Here is a 13,277-nt window from a genome sequence, read left to right as displayed (position 1 = left end):
CAGCGGCTCACACACTGAAATCTGTTAACGGGATCAGAAGAACATTAGATTTGGTTGGGTTCTCGTTAGCATTAGCGTTAGCACTAGCATTTAAGATCAGATAAGATAATCCTTTATTGTCCACACATGGGGAAATTTCCTTCTGATTTCGGTAAAAATCACGTCAATAAACTATGCTTAAGACACACTTTCTAACAAGGCTTTCATGTTACTCGAGTCTGAACAAGTGATAGTCAAGTTGCCAAAACAGTCTTCATTTAGCGGCTAACGATGCTAACGATGCTAACGATGCCGGAATGTGAAGGGTCAAATGTCCTGAAAATGGCCTTTTTAACTGAAAAAAACAAATCTATCTTCTTCTGCTTTAGAAGACAGACTTTAAAGCTGGATTTCTTTCCTGTTAAAGATTGATTTTTTAATTGTATTTTTTTTTAATCATTCATGTGACTGAAACCCACAAATATAATGGATATTTTAGTTCTGATGGAAGATTGAAGCAAAGGAAAACTCCCAACAATTATAATCATATCATTGCAATCTTTCTGCTCTAATGTCTTAATCAAGGTTCAAGAACGAACGACAAGAGAAATCCAAAATATCAACTTTCTTCCCTTGTTTGTTTCATTTTTCTCTACATTTTTGGACCATTTTGACCACGTTTTACAGAAATTACATGATATGATTATACTGTACTTAATATTTTAAATTGGCACAACTTCAACACAATCATTTCCCGATTGGAGTGCGTCACCTTTTGCACGGTTTAAGAAAACTTTGTCTTGATGTGGACAGGGTGCGTCTCATGCCTCTCTTTGCCCCTCAGTTTCAGCATCCAGAGGAGCAGTACCCGCCTCTGAAGTTTGGCACGGTGCCCAACGGGAGCACCGAGAAGAATATCCGCTCCAACTACCCAGGCATGCACCAGTACATGGGCAAGTACAACCAGAGAGGAGTGGAAGACGCCATTATCAACCTCAAGACTGGGTAAGTCTACCACGGCGTCTTCTTTTCCCCCATTGTCAGAGCACATCAAACACATGAAGGCTCAAAGAGACACAGAACGAGATGTCATTTCATACATATCGTATTTATTGATTTGTATACAGTCGATGCATGTCATATTAGTATTATAAATCTAATGAAATGTAGCATATCTGCAATATTAATCACAGTTAATAGAATTTGAAAGGTCGTGAATTGCAACATACTGTATTTAAGTCGCATCAGCCAAAAAAATGCATAATAGAGAAGAAAAAAACATATATAAGTCGCATTTTTGGGGGTAAATTTATTTGATAAAATCCAAGACCAAGAACAGACAATTAATATTGAAATGCAGTTTAAAATAATAACAAATTAGAGCACATGGTGAATAGGTGTACGTATGCTAATGCTAACACCTTCAGCTACATGAGGCACAGACAGAACTGTGGTAAGTGTTAACGTAACATATTAACAGTTATTCAGATAACTATAGCATAAAGAACATGCTAACAAGTTTAGCAAAGCATCAGTTTTACCCCAAATCACTAAATCCATTGAATTCTTCTTCCTCTGTGTCACTTCTGAACAACTCCACAAACTCCAGAGGAAGAGGAAGTGTAGATTCTTCTTCTGCGTCACTTAGAGCCAAGAGCGCCCTCTTGTGGTTGTCAGTGTGAAAAATACATAAAACAAACACAAATATCACATATAAGTCTTTTCGGAGTATAATTCGCACCCCGGCCAAACTATGACTTATAGTCCGGAATATACGGTAATATTCTGTCTGCTTTGGTATGTATAAGTACTTCTACAAACATGCATGTGACCGTCTTGTTCATTTTTCAGAATCAGAGTGGGTTTATTGCCATTGCTAATGAACAATGATAAAACAACCTGTATAAAATCAAAAAGAAAAAACATTTAAAACTGCTGTAGGAAAAACATAAAAATAGACGTGTTTGGATCTTACTTCTGACTTCTCACCATTGTAAATTCAAGATAAAAAAGCAGCGTAATTTGAATCTTGATTTCTTGATATATATAAAGTGCAAAGCTGTACACAACCACAATTCGATCTTTCCGTACACATTGAGCCCTGTTCTCTTCATGAAAGCCCTGCACGTGCGATCTTCTTCTCAGCTGAACACGACGATCTCTTGTCACACATCCTGCTCCTCGCACTCCTCCTCTCCTCCTCCACCTTCCCTCGCCATCTTCCTCATCCTCACCCTCACCGCGCTGTAGAGCTGAGAATGTGAATCGATACGTGACGCGCAGTATCCAGAACGGGGCAATACTCTACAATAAAACGCTATATCTTACCATAAAAACAATACAAAATGACCCGTGTTCAAATGCACTTGTTCTTTGACCCCGTATTGTCCCTAAAACGCCCGACTAAAACGCGCCACAATTCAAACTGAAGCTATTTCTGAACCTTTGCAGCACAAACAAACGGCCGAGCTCTTTGTGAAGCTGCAAACTCTGTAGTTCTGGCTTCTTTCGGCGGGTGTGAAGCTGCTGTTGGAGGAGCGGCACCGACAGACAGTTTGATGGATTTTCGACAATTCCCATCTCAAAGCTGCAGCATATATCAATAAAAGGAGATTTACGGATTCCCGAGCTTATTTGTGTGGGTTTTGAGTACAAACTGGCCTGATTCATGCCTGAATGGGAAAGACCAGAGCCTCTCGCCACCAGGACAGCTTCTTTATCCCTGCCGCTGGCCTCATGAACGCGTTATAACACCTCACTCTCATAAGTCACGTCAACCAGACTTCATATTTGCACCGACGCTCTGATCTTGCTGTATATATTTTGTGTTTAAGTCGATTTTATTCCTACACATATTTTAGTTTGCATGCTCTTATTATTTAGCGTAGTCTATTTACTACATTACTGGTTTGTGAATTTAGTTAAATGACAGTTTAATGGCAGTAAAACTTTGACTGGAAATAAGAGGGTCAGTTGCGTGGATGCTGTACCACCGGGCGAAGTTTTGCGATACCTCAGTACTTTGTCACACCTCCACTGCACTCTCCATCACTCTCCCAAACCCACTTCGCATTAAGCCTCTGTCGTTGTCCCCCGTCTCCGTGACGACTCGCCGACCACTTCTTTTTACTCTCTGTCCTCCCACGTTCTCTTGAATCTGAAGAGAGTAGTCAAAAATAGCTTTCGATCTTTACTTTTTCTACTCAAGTTGAAGTAAAAGTGAAAGTGGTGGACTCAGGAATGACTTGTGTGTAGAAAGTGTGTATGTTAATGTAATTTGAAGGTCTTAACAATATTCATTAAAAAAAAAAAAAATCCCTCACAAAATTTGGTATTTTCAAAGGATTGATCAAAAGTGAGAAAAACTAAATCAGATCTGAAAAAGTGGAGCAAGAAACACAAATAATTCAATATTGTCAACATAAAGCGTTCGTCTCTTACAGTGGAAAGAGGAAGCACAACTTTTACTCAAGTACTGTTACACTGTACATAAAAGTATGTTGCATGTACGCTGAAATAACTGCTCCTTTGATCTTATTGTACAGCTTTTCTTCTCTTTGATTTGCTCGTCTGCCCTTTCCCCTTCCCCCCGTGCGTTTGTCTGTATTTTAACGGTCTAATCCTCATCAGTCGCCCGCTCCTCTTCCATGTTCTTTTGCTTCTGAAGTCTGTAAATCTTCCTCTCCGTCGCCGTATAAATCCCCTCCTTTCTCTCACTCACACATCTGATCTCTGCCTCGTTTTATCCCCCTTGTCTTCTGGCTCTCTCGCCCTTCCACATGTGCGTCACCACTCCACTCCTCTTTCATTTCTCGGTGGTGATTTGGCTCTCGGTGGCGTCTGTGTGAAGCAGCGACCTGTCTGCTGCATATGCAACTCTCTCTCAAAGAACACAGACTTCGCCCGCCTCAGCCGCGCTCTCGCTTCTTTGTCGCGAGCATTAAATCATGAATGAATTCTCTCGGGGCCTCCACATAGTATTTACATCAATGGAGCATTCTGCGGGGGCAATTTATTATACCATATAGATATTAGGGCTCAGAGATCAAGTGCATGGGGAATATGCAATATGAATCCTAATTTTAATGGTTGCAATTAAGCAAAAGTTCCATTGAGGAAGTAGCATACGGTTCTCCATGTTCCACAGAATAAACTATTGTAATAATGTGCAAAACCTGTAGTTTAGGCTTTTCAAATGTCCTCAGAAAAATGTGAGTGATTCTTGTATTTGTTTCACATTTCAAATAAAGCGCTTGAACAAGTTAAAATCAGATTCTAAAATATAAAGTGCTTAAATAATTTCAATGCTTGTAAGAAAAATCCCAATCCCAACAGGATTACTATTGCAACAACACATCATCAGTAGGGTAAAACTAACCTGTCTCACGACGGTCTAAATCTCATCTAAAAAAATCCCTATTCGAAAAATCCCAATTCGATTTCAGTCTTATACCGTTTCATTTGACTCATTTTGTGAATTGTATTTAAGTAAAAATGTGTCTTTCTTCATTTACACTCAAACATCCTTTGATCCAGAAATGTGAAAAAAATATTTGTTTAATATTTTTATTAGATATTTGACCCTGTATAAACGTGTCTAATGGAAACTCTTTTACAGGAAACTAGATGCTTTCATTTATGACGCCGCTGTATTGAACTATATGGCCAGGAAGGACGAAGGTTGTAAGGTCAGTTCAATACTGCACATCATTTGTTTGTATCTTTTAAAACTAGCCTCGTATTGTAGTTGTCACGATTCAAACAGATAATACAACTGTTTTTAGATCATTTAATGCATTTTTAAAGGATATATATTATGCAAGATTGACTTTTTTGAGCTTTTAACATTTTTTCCTTCATCAAAAACATAGTAGTAGTATTTTACTTCATTCACGCTTGTTTCATTCATCTTGTTTGTGAGCTCGTCTTCACAGAGCCTCACAAAAACACTCCCAGAGAGTTTTTGAATCCATAAATCATCACCAGACTCGCTCTGAGCATTAAAACCACGTGCTTACAATAGCATGTCAGGGCTAGCTGAGTTTATCTCCTCTTTGTAATTCTCTCTGCTGCCAGTAGATGGAGTGCAAACACAAATCCTGACGAGGGAACACCTTATCAGTAGAAAATGTTCAGGTTTACAATGAATAATGTGTTTAAAGCTCTAAAACATGAGATGCCAAAGTAAATGTACTCAAGAGCATCTTCTCAGGAAACGTTCAAAATGATTTTCTCCAGTATCAGTCCTTGTTCAAACGAGTATCTGGTTATGATTCTAGTTTAATTATCGACCTGTATTCGGGCAGTGTCTTTCTGGCTCCCCCTCATTCACCCCCTTGCGTCCCTCCCCAGGTGATGACCATAGGCTCGGGGAAGGTATTTGCCACCACAGGCTACGGTATCGCCTTGCACAAGAACTCGCGCTGGAAACGTCCTCTTGACCTGGCTCTGCTGCAGCTGGTGGGAGATGGTAAGTGTCTCGCGGGAATAATTAGGACAATGGAGGGCGCGGCGGGTTCGCAGTCGGGAGTGACGGAGTCGCGGAACGATCGGCGGAGGAGCTCGGGAGCGCGGGGGGCCGATGGGGCCGATGGGGGGTAGATGAGTCAAGTGGAAGGAGAAGTGCTGGAGGGTTTTGGAGGTGCGGAGAAGGCAACAGACGTGGAGGCATGTGATTGTGGAGCTGTTCTTCTGCACAGTAAATGAGGAGTCACTTCCACTGCACAGTTTTAGGCTTCTCTTCCTGTACGGAGACGATTCTGATGTTTTACAGTCACGTTTTTTAATATCGTACCTCAAAATGTTGCTTGTTTGTCGTCTTTGTTCATAAATTACATTTGTTAAATCTTTACAAATATAGTTAGAGGCACATGAATTATGAATAATGATTTAAAAACACACACGTTGTTGGAGGTTATGTTTTATGGAAATGAGTGGAAGGAGATCATCCATATTATTGATTTTTAAGGTCTTTAAGCCAAGTTATAATTGTTTTCTCTTCTCGTTTACTTTTACTTGAAGTTGTATTTAGAGTGATTCGTGCATATTTTGGTCGAATTGATTCTCCTGGTTGAAAAATGCCGTTGTTCTGATGATCTCCATTTTCCCTGACCCCCCGATACACGCCCCCACTGTGCTTTACTTAAGTTGGACTCCAATTTTTGACATGTTATTCATCTTAAACAGCAATATGATATAAAATTCGATAATGTTTCCTTGCAGTTTTGGCTCAAATCGAAACTGTGAACTGTAGCTCTTTAAGGTCCGATTCTGGGTTTTTCAACATTTTTATTGAGTAATTTTAGGTGAATACTGTGATTTAACCAAATTATAATCCACGCTTGTCATAGATTCTCAAACGTTTAACCCCAAGTACCACCTACTTGGCTTTCCGAGTGCTAAAGATCTAAACCCAGACTATAACAGGCGTAAATTAAAGCTCAAAATGAGATTAATCCAGACCTAAAATGAGACTAAATTTGTGAAAGCTCTATGGTCGTTCTGAATGATTATCAACCCTAAAGAAACATATACAGACAAATACTCAAACTGCTTTGGCAAACGCCTGGTCCCTCAAGCTTTTGTTGTGCTCTTATTTCACCAAATGTTTCTTTTTTACTGGTGTAATTTGGTTTACTGTGTCGGCCGCTCGCTCCACCTGTTGTGCTGCGAGGGAAGAACACAAGCGTCTTTATTGACTGACACGACGGCGGCAAGAGAGGACTCCATGTTGTATTTTCGTTGAATGTGGCTGTCTGTGTGACGGCTGCAGAGGGGATTTACTCGCGTGAGTCAGTGGAGTCGCAGACGGAACCTTTGCAGCGGTGGGAATACAACCGTAACACATGAGCTCAGAGCGAGAGACGGTGTTAAAGAAAACGCAATGCCTGATGGTTTAAAAGAACGCAATAAAAACATTGGACGATATTTTCAAGTGGCCAAAGAGCTACTGCAGAACTTAGTCGGACACTGTAGCGTCGGGCTGATTGATCTGACTTTTTAATACATTTATTTTGGTGAAATTGTCATATTGCCATTCTGCCGATGCTTTTCCCCACCCACTCCTCCGATTGGTCGATCTCTGAGTGAGTGACAAATGAAATGGAGGTAGAATATGTAACAAAAAGTGTAGAATATCGCACTTTCTGTTTGAAGACGAACATATAGTCTGTGATTAAAATCTATGTAACATTGTATAATTTAAAATGATCGCAAAAATTGTAAATTTTCTAGTCTAAAGTGGTAAATTTTCTAGTCTTTTCACATTTTGTACCTCAACAAAGACATTTACACTCACATTTCAGCACATTCCTGATGCTTTGTTAAAGTATTGTCTGAATGAACCCGAAGAAAAAGCCGATGGTGTTTGTTAAATCATAAGCAATAAAAAAAATAAGATCAATCGTAATCAAATCACAATTGTATCGGCTCTAATGGCTCATCCTGATTTTTTATGTGAGGAATCAAGTCAATGTTTTGGTCTGACTTCAACCCGATGCTCGAATGTCATTTAACACAGTTCACCACTCACGGTTATTGTCCCGAATGGATACTGTTTGTTTGGCTGTTCAGCGTGTATTCAATCAGCTTTGATTATGGTGTAGCAGACATTGCCCTCAGCTGCTTTTGGCACCCAAACACAGAGCTGCTTACACGCTGATAATGTCAGTCTGGTGCCAGGAGTGTTAAGACTACAACTGAGTGACGGAGCACAATGTGAAGAGCAGGACACACAGTCCAGCCACAGCCATGATTTACACATGTGCATCACCCGCCTACTGCTTTGCCTGAAATGTTCCACAGTATGGCAGGAAACGGATAAATCTCCATGGAGACAGGCAGGTGACACCCTCAGGCCAAGTTACAGGTCAGATCAGTGGAGAGGCGACCCAGTTCTCAGTGTGAAGGCTTGATTTTTTTAGATATTTTTGTAGCAATAAAATAAAAATAAAATGCAAGGGAAAAAAAGCAAGGTAAATAAGTCCTAGTACATAGCGTGGAACATTCCATCTCCACGGAGACAAGAAGGTGGCAGAGTAACGTACTTCACCTTTAAATGACACTTAACCATGTAATAACACAGTTACTTCATCTAAAAACATACTTGGAGTTGTATTTAGTTCCATTGGTGCTTTTTCATTGATCCTATTTACAAGGTCGTCTTCTCTGCTCCTTCGGCCTTAGAAAACACACTGTTTCAAATGTCCCTGTCATGTGATGTCAAGAGTAAAGATCTAAGGTTTTCTGTGCCGTTTTTAATCAGAATCAGACTCAGAAAAGGGTTTTTGCCATTGTCAGTGAAGAGAATTCACAAACTAGGGACTTCCTTTGGCATTAAAGTGCAACATACAACAATGAATAATAATAGTAGCAAATTATATCAAATTCATCATGCCTAACATTTTTAATTTACAAATAAAATAAAATAGTCTGAATATATACACAATTTACAGTTGGTCACCAGACAGGAACATTTCAGTTGTCAAATTGCATTCATTACAAGTGCAGCCGAGGCAGGCTAGTTTTTGTTTATTTCCTCATGGTAATTCCCTCTTCGGCAGTAGATGGAGTGCTAACACCAATCCTGATGAGGGAACGCTTGACTGGTAGAAAGTACATACATTACTTTCTATTCAATTCAGAAGCATTTTTAAAAGCCAGAAACATTACTAAGGCTCCCCCAAATAAATTGTCTGTTTGCTGTAACCCGAGTCAACATTTTTCAAGTGGGTCGGACGGAAGGTAAATTCTTATTTTTTTTACTTTGAAGGCAAAAAAAAATATCAAAATTTTGCCATTTTTTGACTCGGAGTGACCACCAGGGGTCAGGCTTCAACAGTCAATGAAGGAAAACATCTCTATCAACTCGATTGGGAGACTAAATCTCACGATTTTAAGATATTTCAATCAACCTTTTGCACGCCTCTATCCTTTATTTTGGTAGTGAAGGCGAGCGGGGGGAACATGCGGGGGACAAGGGCGCCGCCATCTTTGTTGTGATGACGCTGCTGGGCGTGTATTGCGTAAGTCAAATTTCACACCCTGATAGAGCGTGACATGTACTATGGATACTTCAGTGGCGCCGTCAGAGGCAAGCCAACTTGTAAAGTCATTAAAATAACTCTTCCGCGTACCCTCTTTAATTATAGACGCATGTCAAGGACTGAATAAGAAAACACACGTGTTGCGCAGTGCGTTTTCAGTCTTTTGGGATGAAAGACAGGTTAACCAACGTGATATTCGCTTTCTTTGTGTTGAATAAAAACCTTAAATTGCTGTGACTGGATGTGGTCGCAGTGTCGCTTAGCTCCTCCAGTGGTGAATTATTGAAGTAGATTATCAAGAAGAAGATTAGTTTATTGACGGGTTCACATCAGTTTCATCTCCACAATGGCGCCATGGCTCAAAGGCTCAGCAGTCGCACACCTTCAGCTGCTAAACCGCCTCGCCCCGCGTATGATGAGTGAGCCGGGCCGCCTTGACTCATCTCATGTCAGGGCTGTGGAGATGGCACCGGCAACATCGAGCCGTTGCCGTGCCAATGCTCAGATTGTATCATTCTTCATCGTTATTCCGACTGCTGGTCTCGCTATTTCCCGGATAAAAGCTGTTTCTGCAGAATAGCAGACATTTCTTGTTGCCTCTTATCAGACAGCTCCTTTTTAGCATCACGATTTGGATTCCAAGAATGTATTAGTCAGTGGGAAATATTTCAATATTGAGGCGCTCATTTTGCCGCTCGTAGTTGGCAGCGTCGTTCAGACATCTGCATTCTGAGCGGTTTGTCATGTTGTGATAAAACACAGGATCATGTGGGTGTTTACTGCTGCCGTACAGTGAAGCCGCTCTGGACCGGCCTGGCACTGAGCCACTTTGGGCAAATGTAGCGTTCTGTACATTTGCATTCGCACGTAGAGAGAAACCAGCGCCGTTTTCATGTCTAAACAACAGCGGCGCGCTACATGCCAGAGCTCGCTGTGTATTCGCCAGCTCCACCTGACCTGCCACGAGAAAGCGAGGTGGAGTGTGGATTTGACACACCTGTCAGATCTGGCAGGACCGAGCCGGCTCTGAGTGAGAGCTGGAGACGAGTGCCATCAGAAGGGTCTCGGCAGAAGGGCCCGAGCACAAAGGCGGTCGGACTGTAATGCAAGTCAAGCGTCGCCAGGAGGAATGTCGCCGGACATAGTGTTAGCGTTATCATTAGCGACATTTTGACTCCCGTTTGACACATGATCAAACACACAAACATACTGTCATTCCTATGTGAGCAGCTTTATGAAATCTACCTTTACATGATGTTAATGTGACATGTTAGACTTCATTATTATGTTTGTGACATAATGTGACATAAACATTCAGATAAAGATATATTTAAAACAAAATTAGAGCATAGATTTAATTTAAATTATTTCAAAAATAACTATAATTGTTATTTCTTAGTTGTTACAAACATTTTGTTACTTGAACAATCATATGAGTTCGATGGGTTTGATTGGCCAATCAGGTGTTTATCGGCTTCTTACGAGCAAAGAAGACGTTTAAGATTTCTTAAAATGCAGTTAAAATGAGGTGAGAGAAGTTTGATTTTGTTCTAAATGATGATGACCAATGAGCACCTTTTTTATGCATCACATGATCAGAAGATCCCGAGTGACTCACTCAAATATAAAAGTGTGTATTCTGTTTGTATTCTTACTTTGGACCGTACAGGAAACACCAGGAGCCACAAAACCCTTTGGACCTTTTAAATGAAATGACACTGCAGATCATGGTTTTTAGATGTTTTCCCTTTATGCTATGTTTAGACTAAATGTGTTGCATTTATTAATATTGAATCAATATAATTTAATAATTAAATCAGTGAACGACTGCAGAGAAAACAAAATTACATTTCTGTATTCAATAAAACATATTTTGAACTCGTAGTATTGAACGTTCAGTTTTCTCCAGACACTTTTCTTTTCTTACAATTTTCCACAGTTTCCTTCCCGGGGTTCACAATGTTCAAGAAATGGCACATTATTGGGCGGCGCACATTGGCAGCTGTGACACATATTAAGAGCGCGATCATGTTTTATTTTGATGTTACAGGATCACCATAATCTTCAAATGTAGAATCCTGTTTTAAAAGCTAAATTAACTCAAAATAACATATAAAACAAAATACATTTGAATTAAACGCAGCGGCCGGCTGCACTTGGAGCCTGGCGCACGTGTGCTGTGCCTTAACCACTCCACCACCGGACCACCATACTCATTCAGGATTTTCAATAGCCACAGGGCTCCGGAGCCTGGGGTTGACCTCGGTCTTGACCTTTAGTCCCCAGATAAAGGCCTGAAGTCCAATGACGACAAACGAGCAGTAAGAAAACAGGAAGTGCTGTTTCTAAACGTAACCCAGCTCGTGAACTGCCCTGTATTTCCATCTGTTTGTGGAGGTTTGATCTAGTATGTGTCGGAACGTGAGTCAGGCGTTGTTTCCTCAGTCTGCCAGTGGGCGGCGCAAGCACTGAGTCCATCTGCTGTGTCGAGAGATCACGGCTGATTGGCTAATGATGTTCTACAGGAAACGCATTAAGCCCATCGCACAGGTGACTGCGTCTGCATTAGCAAAGTAAGACAGCTCACGTGAAGAGAGTCAGGCCCGGTGCAGAAGAGCAGCGCCTTCTACGGCCCCGAGTTGGGAAAGAATCTAATATTGAATCTAATCTAATCATAATATTGAGCTGAGAAATGTGCACTCAAGTAAGAGCAACGTTACTTTAAAACAATATTATTCAAGTGAAGTAGAAGTAAAATGGAGTGAGTAGAAGTATTTGGTGAAACTGCTTGACTGAGGACACAATTTGGACACAAAATGTTTTTAAAATGTGATTTATGAGTTCATGTAATTGGACAGACAATATAATATTTTGCACGTATTTAGGAATTCCAAAGAATAAAATGAAATAAAATGTATCATATCTGAAGGAGTTTAGGAATTGCAAATGTTTGAATCAGTTAATATTGACACTCACAGTGGGAAGAGTAATGAAAACTTTTACTCAAGTACAGTAAGAGTACTATTACACTGTCAATAAAAGTATGGTGACAGAAAAGTACAATTTCTATAACTGAATTGCTTAAATGTTCCTATAAACGTCAGGATTCAAATCATATGGATTCAAACACATCCAAGCATTAACATTCCAGAGGGTTTAAATATAAATTGCTAAGCTACAAAAATCACATCCATTTCACAGCCTCTGCAATGAATCAAAAAATGAGATCCAATCATTTAAAATTGTCAATAATCAGCTTGGGATGTTTAAATGGGTCAACAGCCAATCCCCTTTCAGTAAAAGCATGTGGTTTGTGTTGAAAGTCAGTCTACTTCTTTATATTCAGGAGTTTAAGATTGAAAGCCTTATTTATGTATGTTTTAGTGAGAAGAAAACAACGACAGATAAAACAAAAAAAACACGTTCTAAAACCTAAACTAGCATAAAATGATGTAATACTTGTAATATTTGTATGCAGAGAAGAACACACTGGAGTAGCAGCCCTGGTGGCAGTGTTACATAAGCTTTTTTAACTATGTCCAGATGAAGTATGTCGCCAAAAGTCTTTAAGTACTTCTTATTTCATCACTGCAATTATTCTAACTCCAGCACTTTTGTCTTGAACATTGTTTAATTCCATCATGAATGAATCACCACATCTTTTTGCCGTCCATCACTATGGTAACTGCGGCGATGCTCGCTGGCTCGTCATCTTCTGAGAGACGGGCTGAAATGTATTTGGATTGCGGAGGTCTTAATGAACAGACGGGCTCCGTGGTCCAGCTTAGGTCCTTTCTGTTTGGAGACTTCGGGTCCCTGGGGTCTGGCACCTTGCTGCACATTCTGACTATCCCTCTGCCACAATTAAATGATTAGGATCTTCTTCTCCATCTTATTCTGTCTCGCTCGTTTCCCATCACGGCTCTTTTTTCCCGAGCGCTCCCTGTTTTTCACTCCTCAGATCCTCTGTAATTTCAGGGCGGTTATGGATGTTTGTCGTGAAGACACTTTCCTCTCGCTCTTGTTGTAGATCGTCTTGACTCCGAACGTCTGTCTCATTTAAGCTTGTGCGCTCAAAACAACAAGTGCAATTATTTTAGGAACATACTTCTCTTATATGTATAAAACAAACCCTCTACAAGTGACGTTGGGTTCTTTGTTGTTCATTAAAGGTGCACGATGTGGAGGGTTCGCCACCTGCTTGTCTTTGTGGATGTTATTTATGTTGATGCTTTGCCTGGAATGTCCCACTGC

The 13,277-nt window shown here is 40.4% G+C and overlaps 1 protein-coding gene across 1 annotated transcript in view; it reads left to right on the top strand.

The window, feature by feature from the left end:
• grin2db (glutamate receptor, ionotropic, N-methyl D-aspartate 2D, b) overlaps nucleotides 1-13,277 on the top strand; it is a 150,021-nt gene that overhangs the window by 83,491 nt on the left and 53,253 nt on the right. The window contains exons 12-14 of the mRNA XM_072460313.1: nucleotides 824-984; nucleotides 4,598-4,667; nucleotides 5,332-5,449. Of these exons, the coding sequence (XP_072316414.1) occupies nucleotides 824-984; nucleotides 4,598-4,667; nucleotides 5,332-5,449 (349 nt within the window). The remainder of the gene's footprint in view (nucleotides 1-823; nucleotides 985-4,597; nucleotides 4,668-5,331; nucleotides 5,450-13,277) is intronic.

This window comes from Eucyclogobius newberryi, unplaced genomic scaffold (genome assembly GCF_026437365.1).
Source record: "Eucyclogobius newberryi isolate DKJ021-1_F unplaced genomic scaffold, fEucNew1.0.hap1 SCAF_3, whole genome shotgun sequence".
Taxonomy (NCBI): domain Eukaryota; kingdom Metazoa; phylum Chordata; class Actinopteri; order Gobiiformes; family Gobiidae; genus Eucyclogobius; species Eucyclogobius newberryi.
This window is presented reverse-complemented; position numbering and strand designations above follow the sequence as displayed.